The sequence below is a fragment of the Berghia stephanieae genome, chromosome 5, assembly GCF_034508935.2.
Source record: "Berghia stephanieae isolate SIO BIC M18660-M18661 chromosome 5, UCSD_Bste_1.3, whole genome shotgun sequence".
In the NCBI taxonomy this organism is placed as follows: Eukaryota; Metazoa; Mollusca; class Gastropoda; order Nudibranchia; family Aeolidiidae; genus Berghia; species Berghia stephanieae.
In genome coordinates this window covers 82,894,882-82,905,069 of record NC_088364.1, presented here as the reverse complement: position 1 = coordinate 82,905,069, position 10,188 = coordinate 82,894,882, and the positions used below count along the sequence as shown (strand labels likewise).

The 10,188-nt window shown below is 40.6% G+C and overlaps 1 protein-coding gene across 1 annotated transcript in view; it reads left to right on the top strand.

Annotated features, from left to right (window-relative positions):
* The window catches only part of LOC144973742 (uncharacterized), an 11,227-nt gene extending 7,383 nt beyond the window's left edge, over positions 1 to 3,844 (top strand). Inside the window, exon 2 of the mRNA XM_078916577.1 lies at positions 168 to 3,844. Coding sequence (XP_078772703.1) covers positions 639 to 2,645 — 2,007 coding nt within the window. The 5' untranslated portion in view covers positions 168 to 638 and the 3' untranslated portion in view covers positions 2,646 to 3,844. The remainder of the gene's footprint in view (positions 1 to 167) is intronic.
* The last annotated feature ends 6,344 nt before the right edge of the window (positions 3,845 to 10,188 follow it).

Below are 10,188 nucleotides of genomic sequence, written 5' to 3'. Positions count from 1 at the left end.
GAATAGGCGGTTTTGGATGTCTTATTTGGTTTCTGTTTCTTCACATTAAAAAATACAAAAACATTCTTGATAATTTATTTATTAGTTTATATATTGTTTTGTTTCCAGTATGATGATTTAACCTTGAACTATGAAATAATTTCATTTCTCTTTTATTTTGTTCACAGAGTAACATTACCCCCCCCCCCCCTTTCAACAAATCCAACTGTGGATGGACAGAGGTCAGTAACGGATCAAGTACATAATGAGGTTAAATATAGTCAGGTGACCATCCGGTGCAGATGGTGACGTAATGTTGCAGTCACCACCCCCATCACACCCGTAAGGCACAACAGACACTCTGATTGCTATCGAGGTGGTCAATTGGTGATCGTGGCCATCGATTATCTCCCTTTCTCCATTATTACTATGTATCGGGAAATCATCGTGAATAGACGGAGTGCGTCTTTGTCCGCTTTGTCTTGGTCATTCATAGGCCTGGGAGAATAACGGTAACGGCTACTCTTTCACAGGATAAGACGTGCATTGCTTGCTTTTCACGTCAAATCCCGGACTACAAGGACAACCAATATTTCTACAACCCTATGACTTGTTTTAGCTGTGGTCATCATTGAAGACACCTCTTCTAATGACCCGCCATGGCAAGTGTTAAGCTTGTCAACGGCAACCCCCACCCTCTCCATCACCATTCATTATACAGTCACCCCCTCCACCACCACCGTCCCTTCATTCACCACCCGTTACCTTTAGTCAAACTGCCCAGCTCTCCTCCGGTTGCCCCAGGCCATCCGCCAAACTCTACAGCTGCGATGACATTGGATTATAGCCTTCCAAATCGGTCTCGCTTGGGTGACGCTGACCACCAAATCGAATTGACTTTGACCAACAGCAACAGCGGCGGCGATTCGATTGATCATGACGATGATGACAATAGTAGCAGTAACAGCAGCAGTCGACCACGCAGTCATCAAAGTTACTTGGACAGTCGTAGTGGCAATGGTGACGTCCGGTGTAACAGCAGTAGTAGGACTAGTAGTGTTCACGATATCAAACCATCTAGCCCACCATCCCCTCACCCCATTTCCTTACAACATTCTTCTTTTACCACCGGATCTGAAAATCCAGACCCCCAGGGCACGTTGGATGTCAATACTCCAACCAAGAAAAACAAACGGAAGTTGAGCGAGCCAAGAAAACTTCGCTCAGAATTGGACGAGGACGATTCGAGTGCTATCCACGTTCCATCATCGCCATCACCACAAACAGAGGAAGTCAATTCGCCCATCTCTACAAATCTTACAGATGATTCGGATGAAGAGAATTTCCCACCCGCCATAAAAATTCCAAAATTTACATCGGAAGCTCACGTCTCTGTCGACAAATTAGAATTAGATCACCCAATTCCAAAAGACTCTTCTTCTACGTCATCGACAAAACACAAATCCCACTCCTCAAGGAGGAATAAACAGTCATCTCCAACAACCAATGATCAATTTTCATCTTCATCCACACCACCGCCATCAGCATCATCATCTTCCCCATCGTCATCGTCTTCACCACACATCACCCAGTCCCACAAACCACCATCGGACAATGACCATGCAGGAGTGTACGACAAACCAGCATCAAGCATGCCCCCATCGCCATTTCTCCACCCATTCCTTTCTGCCGTGCCCCCAGCTGCCTTTGGCCTGGTGCCTGGTCTATACCTCCCAACTCAGCCCTACCCACCATCCGCCCTTCCCGCCACATTTCCAGGAATACCACTCCATCTTCAACAAAGCTACTTTGCTGCGGCTGCTGCAGCAGCTGCCGCACAGTCTGCGGGTTCCTCGTCTATATCATCACCTTTACGATCGTCGTCGCCATCATCGTCATCAACAGCAGCAGCAACGGTGTCGGTCGCACACAAACAGCCGGCGTGTCCGTCATCTTCAACCTCTCGAATTCCCGAATCAATAGAATCTAGTCAACTGTACAAACATCGCGACTCTTCATCGTCGCATCCAGTCATTTTACAACCTCCCCAACTCCACACCAGTCACCATTCATCTCACAAGCCATCACATTTGGCTAGCGGTAGCGGTTTTTCTGCTGGCGGCAGCAATGCTATGAAATCTACCACACCGTCCCCAATGCCTAAAGTACCACAGCCTCCGCAACCAACCTCCTCGTCCACCTCATCTTCATCCCATTTTCAGCAAAGAGCAGCTCAATCATCATTATTAGATAATGAAATCAACGATGAAGATGACGACGACTGTGCTTCATCCAGTCAAGTTCATTCACCGGAAGACTTGTCAATGGGCGGCAAGATGTCTCGTAAACACAGAAAGAACTACAAAAATATGACACGTGAGCGTCGTGTCGAAGCCAATGCCAGAGAAAGAACTCGTGTTCACACCATCAGCGCTGCCTTCGATGCGCTTCGGAGAGCTGTTCCGTCCTATTCATACAATCAAAAACTGTCTAAATTGGCCATCCTTCGAATCGCTTGTAGCTACATCATGTCTCTTGCCAGATTAGCGGATATGGACTACACATCGGCTTCCGAACACATCCAGAGACCGCTCACATTTGCCGAGTGTGTAGACATGTGCACGAGCACAATACAAACAGAAGGCAGAGCTAGGAGAAGACATTGATGTCATATCTATTCTTAGACTAGAGTGCTATCTGCCATCTTGACCGTCCACCTAGCTGATTTGGTCACATCAAGAAGTATTTGCAAATTACAATGGTACCCTTATCAATGGCTATCGACAAACAAAACTCAGTTCTATGGATATCGTTATTTTTAATTAAAATTTTTACTTTCAGAACATTTTTGGATACATCAAAATTGTTGGATTGGAACAGAAAAGTAACCATAGCATTTTTGTATTCTTCAATTTAATGATGACCGTTTTCTACTTATAACTGTTTTTGGTTCCCGACATTCAGTGTCATAAATCTTGGATACTATCCCTTGACAATGGAAACAACATTTTTTTATAGTTTTCAGTATACAGTTGATGAGATTCTCTGGATCTCGTGTAGACGGTCATGGGGCGGGCAGTTCTCTTATTCTATCGGTGTTTTCTTTTGTTTTGTTTTTGTTTTTAAATAACATTCTCAAAAGTTGAACTAAGTAAACCTTTCTCAATATTTTTAATAAGCTTCATTGTGTGTGGAGAAAGCAGCCACGTTAAGGTGTCTTGTAGGTTTGTTGCCAAAACCTTTCAGGATAGACACCGTGTTTTAACTATTATGTGCGTGGATAGTTTTTCACCCTGGGTTTTTGTGTATTATTGTTTTGACTAGTTGTTGCCATCAATTCCTCTTCATTCCTCCTCTCTCTCTCTCTCTCTCTCTCTCTCTCTCTCTCTCTCTCTCTCTCTCTCTCTCTCTCTCTCTCTCTCTCTCTCTTTTCAGCCCTGCATTCCTCCATCCTACTCCATCTTTGATTCTTTGTTCGTTCTATCAACCCCCCCCCCCCACCCACCCCATTTAGTGTGAAATGTTGGCACGGACCACCCCCCCCCCCCCACCACCCCCACCCTTACTCACCCAAACGAGAACACCTGATATTAATCAAAATAAACCATTTGCTGTGTTTAAGATGAAATATTTTTGTATGCGTCTTGATGGGGAAAGGTTAGCTGAAGTAGATCGTTATAAAGAAAACACACAAGGCCACTTCAGGCGGCACCCTGGGTTCCAATAGTGTTTTCCATGTACTTTTGGTTTGTGATATCTATTAAATCAACTTTATCTTTAATATCTTTTCAACAAAAAAGAAAAACAATTATGTACACGAATTTTGTGTCAATTTTACAATGATTAAAGCACAGATATGTTAATATGCAACTGGTTCAACGGTTGTTAATTAACTTGAACCCCATTTGCCGACGTGCACTTATTTGTAGGTCTGATAACCCAATTCCTTATAGGCTCATTGTTGTAATGGAAATCTAAAAAAACGACGCAAAATAATGTCCATTACGACAATGTCAAACTAGGCCCATAAGTGGGTTCGGATGTCAGACCTGCATATAAGTACACGTCGTCGTTTGCCCAATAAATTACACATCAAGACTAATGTGTTCCTTCTCAGACCCACTGTTCCATTTAAAGACTTCCATAAAACTCAAACCATTCATGTTAAATCAGCCCTTAATGTTAAGTCAGTCCTTACGATTTCTCCTGGATAAATATAGCTGATCATCTAACATTTGATTGTAGAAATGGATGGTCCTATAGGGAATGAGATTAGCGGAAGAGTAGCGTCCCTTGATTGACGTCACCCATAGTCTGTGACGTCACCGGCGGAAAAGTTATTAGAGAGAGAACGTCATGTTAGTTGTGCGCATGCGTATCTCGTCCTCGCGAGGACACAACCAACATGACGTTCTCTCTCTCTAATAACTTTTCCGCCGGTGACGTCACAGACTATGGGTGACGTCCAATCAAGGGACGCTACTCTTCCGCTAATCTCATTCCCTATATTGGTTACGTATTTCTTTCTCTTGACATATTTTGTGCTAAAGGCAAAAAAAAGTGTGATTAAAACAAAAAAACTGGTTCCTATTTCATAGGAAGTGTAAAACCACTCTTCCGAGGACAAATTACAATATCTTGTGTAAATGATCATCTGGTTTCACAGTGATTTTGATTGTAAAGCGCTTTGAGCACGTTTAGTGGATATATTGCTCTATATAAATGCTCTGTCTTTTAGATTTATTTTCTTGTCTAAATAAATACTGGTTGACACTAAAGAGCATCCATCCTCCCTCTTTTTCTTAGACTCTGCCTGTACACCCTGCTACTCAAATAGTAGTTATGCCTCCTTTTGATTCAACCCTGTTCATTATTTATGGTCCAAAGGGCTGGTTACATATACACTTCCAATGATTTTGGAACCAGAAAAGTAGAGGATGTGACGTGAAAACCTTTCTTCCCTGTCTCAGTGTGTATATTAGTACAACTCCAACTGCTGCCAGGTCATATTCTATGCACTGTCCTTGTACACAACTACAGCCTTACCAATCACCTAGTCAGTGTGTACTTCTTGCAACCATTTATATATATATATATATATATATAATATATATATATATAATATAATATATATATATATATATATATATATATATATATATATATATATATATATATATATATATATATATATATATATATATATATATATATATATATATATGCAGGCCTGCTTACTTGATATTGTAAAGTTTCGTAGTTTTCAGGGCTGGACAAATTATAGTAGGCAATAAAACTAACGTTATAAAATGCCAAATCTAGTCCTTAGCTTACGAGATGACGCTTTAAATTCACTGCTTTTTAAAACAAACAAAAAATGTGCTATGGCACCAAAACTTCATTTTCAACGATTTCTTGAATTTAATGCCTTGATACATCTCTGTGATTGACGCCAACAACCCGTAAAACTACAACTTTTTGGTAATAGTGGACAGGTCTGTATATATGTATAGTAGTATATGTATGTAATAAATAGACAATGTTTATGGGTACAGTTTGCAGACCTTTTGTCTTTGTCGTCATTTACACATTGAAACAATAATATTGTTCAATACAATTATGGTTTGGCTAGGTTGGTGCTCTAAAGATATTCGTGGAATTGATGAAAGTTACAGAGATGTTCTGTTTTAGTTCAAGTAAGGCAGACGGGAATTGAATGAAGTTAACCCTGGAGAAAGGGAAGAACGTTAGTATGGCTATACGACAGATGGTAGATTGTGTGTGTGTGTGTGTGTGTGTGTGTGTGTGTGTCCCACCCCAACGCATCGGCACGCTCCAATCAAGGCTCTCACAATGTAAAGGTTTTATGACTTTTTTACGACGTTGTACAGCTGGAGGTTGGGGTTGGTGTTGGTGTTGGACGTTTAGAATGTGTAGGGAACATCCCACTCGGTAAGTCGGATGGTTTCTGGATGCCCGGAAAGGAAATAAAGACATACTGGATACTGTCCTACTCGGAACAAAAACACGTCGTTAAAATTTTGGCCATAAAACTCGTCCTTCAAATATAATCGATGGCTGGATACTTGAGGAGCTTTCCACACCAAAATATTAAATATGTGTTATTTCAGGGTATGGCAGTAAGTGTGAATCGAGTGATCTACCAACTGAGCTATGGATTTGGGCTTTCGTTGTCATTGCAATCTATCTCTAGCCTCCAGCTTTCTACTCGCCTGGTATCCCTTTCCTACTTCTCATCTCATCTCACATAAAACGATTTCCATGTTTTAATTACCTCCCTTTGACGAGGTCATCGTCGTCAACAAAAAAGTAATGATTAATTAATTAATTAATAATAATAATAATTAATTAATTAATATATAATATATATATAATATATATATATATATATATATATATATATATATATATATATATATATATATATATATATATATATATAATAATAAAAGCTAATTACCCCACCCCGCCTCCAGATGTCACACGGTTTTTCCCCAGTCATTAGAGAGTTAACGATGCCGTTCTCCTTACCTAAACGATCGACCAACGACAGGAACTGCTCTCCCCAGACGTTACCACACGACACCCGGTGCGTGCCCAAGTTACTCGCGCACCAGGCGTCGTGTGGCAACAGTCTGGGGACAGATCGTGGCCTTCGTAAAGTTATGGCCTGATACTGACCAAATAATGACGCCAAAATGCCAGTCCTTTTGGATTTCAGTGTCAGGCTAACATAACGATGGCTTTGGACAGATCCTGGTTTTCTTATTCGTCATTGGTCGATCGTTTAGGTTCAGGGAACGTAATCGTTAAGTCTCTACTAACCATGGTCTATGTAGAGTGGTGAGGACAACGTTCCGTTATTGACCCAAACCAACAGGCGAATCGTTGATTGTCTACAGCCATTGTGGTGGACGGTGATCACATCTGGTATCCAAAAATAACCCTTAACCCACTCAACCCAACACCGACTTTATCCGTGGTTTACCCAGGGTTACTTTTACCCCATGCCTATTTATTACATTTTTATGAGACAAATTAACGGCGTAGTATCAAAGCTATTGTTTTTTCATTTTTACATGTTAATGGGAGTTGAATAAAACTATCTATCTACATGCTCATTTTTTATACTTTTTTTTTCAGATTTTAAAAAGTAGCAAAAAATCTCTAGGACTGAATGAGTTGACCCGTTTCCTGTCATACTCTGGAAATACTCGTAGTTTAAAAAAAATTTGACCCGAAAACTCGCCCAACTCGCCCTTCAAATATCGATCGATTTAAATGACCATTGTTTAGCTAACCCCCCCCCCCCCCCCCCGCCCAAAAAAAAACAAAAACAAAACAACTGTCAAACCTGGGACTAGACTTTGAGAGTTTTTGCCACGATAGCGCTATATAAGTTTTCAGCAATATTTATTTCATTACGAAGAGTCATTTACATTTAAATCGGTCGATATTTGAAGGACCATTTTTCTGGTCAAATGTTTAAAATGCGTTTTTCTATTAGAGTAGGGCAGTTGAAGGGTTAATGAAAAAGGGATTTACTGGAGGGTGATGACGTCACATGTTACAGGCTGTCATGATTTGTATTGGCCATAGATGTGGAGAGTTGAGATTGATGAAGTCTTTGATGACCATAACTATAACAGTTATAAGTTTTAAGTCGTCAGGATTATCAAATGTACTTTGTTTGGATTGAATATCGTTACACAGAGATGTCTTCTTCAACATTTTAAAAGATCGTAATTTTTAGGTCATAAAATTAGGAGTTGCAATAGATAACTTGAAAGATAAAAAATGCACCACCACAAGGATTGAATAACACTTGAAAATCCTTAAAGTCATGTAGTCAGGCATCAACCTTCATGTTCAATAAGTTTTCATGACTTACAGATGCTTGTGAAGCTCTGATGCTGACGCCAAAATGTCGTAACTCTACGAATATTTCCTCGTAGTTGGCAGATATGTGTTATGTGTGCGTTTTTATGATTTAATGTATAGGGGGTTGGGGTGGAGGGGTGGAGGGATGGATGGAGTATATCTTGCATAGGTGAGTTGGGGGTTTTTTTCTGTGTTATCAGATGGCTATTAGAGAGAGAGAGAGAGAGAGAGAGAGAGAGAGAGAGAGAGAGAGAGAGAGAGAGAGAGGGGGGGGGGGAGGGAGCGGTTGAGTTGTAGAAATTAAACAAAATTTGTTTATAAATCGATCAGCCCAATGTATCCTGTCATAATATATTATTGATTTAACTGTGAAGTCTTTGTCAAGATATTTTGGTTGCTCATTCCATGCTTTTAAAAATCGGTTACCCACAATCCACAGGAGACTTTGGTTGTTTGGAGAAACCACTTCCTGTCTATCCTTGCAGTGTTCGATGGTGTTGCCCCCAATTTCTCGCCTGTTTTCTTTCTTTTCTTTTTTTATTTGCCTTTGTTATACCCATGCCAACGTGCACGTATAAGCTGGTCTGATAGCCGAACACGATTATGGGGCCTTGTTTAACATTGTTGTCATGGAGACTATTTGGCATTAGTTTCAGAATATTTCCATTACAACAATGAGGCCATATCAATTTGGGTTATCAGACCTGCAAATATGAATACGTCGGCCCATGCTATTTTTTATTTGTTTGATTTTTGTATATATAATATTTGATTATTTTTGTTACGACGTTTTAACAGCTGTGATTATTATTATACAATAAACCTGAAAACATCAAAGCGATAGTGTCGGTTTTGTTCAAATTATTTATTGTTAATTCCACTCACTCTATGTGAACACGTTTATTATATTGCAGGTCTGATAAGATAAATTACCAACGCAATTGTGGGGCCTGTTTTAACATTGTTGTAATGGACAATATATTATAGGGTTTGTTCGAGACTACACATTTCCATTACAACAAATTGAGGCCCTAATGAGTTGGATTATCAGACTTGCTAATAAGTATACGTTGTTATACTGTCGTGTCTATCCAGAGTCCGCCAGTCAACTGGTCACAGCAGATCTGTCGAGATTTGAAGCCGGTGTAGCACGCCAGAATGACTCTATCGCCAAAAAGACTAGAGTTAAATTGGCGTACGCGAGACAGACACTAGGGTTAGCCTCGCGGCCGCGAGACTAACTCTAGAGTCTTTTTTTTTTTTTGGTAGAGTCATTCTGGCGTGCTACACCGGCGAGAACCTGCCGTACCCAGACCTACCTGGTACTAGGAAAAAGTCGTAGATTTACGGATTTTGGCTCCAGCTACAGAGCTGCATTCAACTCTTTGACTCAATAAATCTTGTTGAAAAGGAAAATCAGTTCCTTAGATCATATAGATAGAATGAAGTTAACGTCACTCAGGTCTTCGTTATTGTTGTTTTTTGCCATCTGCGTTTATGAGTAATTCTCACAAAACTGTATGAACCAGACTATAAACGTTCAAGGTGCCCATAGTTTTGTGTGTTAGTCCGTTATACTTCCGGATGGCAATGCTGTGAGCTTCTTAGCAAAGCGCATACAGTACTATCTATATCCAGGATTTTGAATCATGTGTGTATCGTTGTGATGGCAAATTATTGATGTGTGAAGATATTACTAGTGACTTTTTCATTTTTTCCCTTGGAAACGACGAATTAAATTTTTAAAAAGTAGACAGCTCTGCTTACGTCACGCTCACGTCATCAATGTGGGCGGGGCTTTCCACCTGTCCACGTCATCAATGGGGGCGGGGCTTTCCACCTGTCCAACATGTACCCGTTGTGGTCAAGAGGCCGAAACGGCAGAGCATCTAATTGTTGAACGTTGTGATGTGACGACTAGTCTGGATGGGGCCGTGACCGTGCACGATTGCGGCGAGCGATGAGTTTGGGTCGTGGATAGATCGTCGTGACGTAGGACGTCTGAGATGAGACGTGAGAACCGTTAGAAGCTGCTCAAGTCGGCTGAAATTGGAATTGATATGTCAGGATGACTCGCCGCGCACGGAAAAATAAATTTAGAAAAAGAAAAATGATAGGAAAAAACTTTGTTTTTTTTTCTTCTCAATGCAAAAACAGAAGGATTTAATTTATTCTCCACTCCACTACAACGAAGATAAATTGTTGACCCCCCCCCCCCCCTCACCCCCCAAGTTTGATAATATTGTCGGCTGTGGATTCAATTCCCAGCTCCTATAATTTGTTTTATTATAAGGACTGTTAATACAC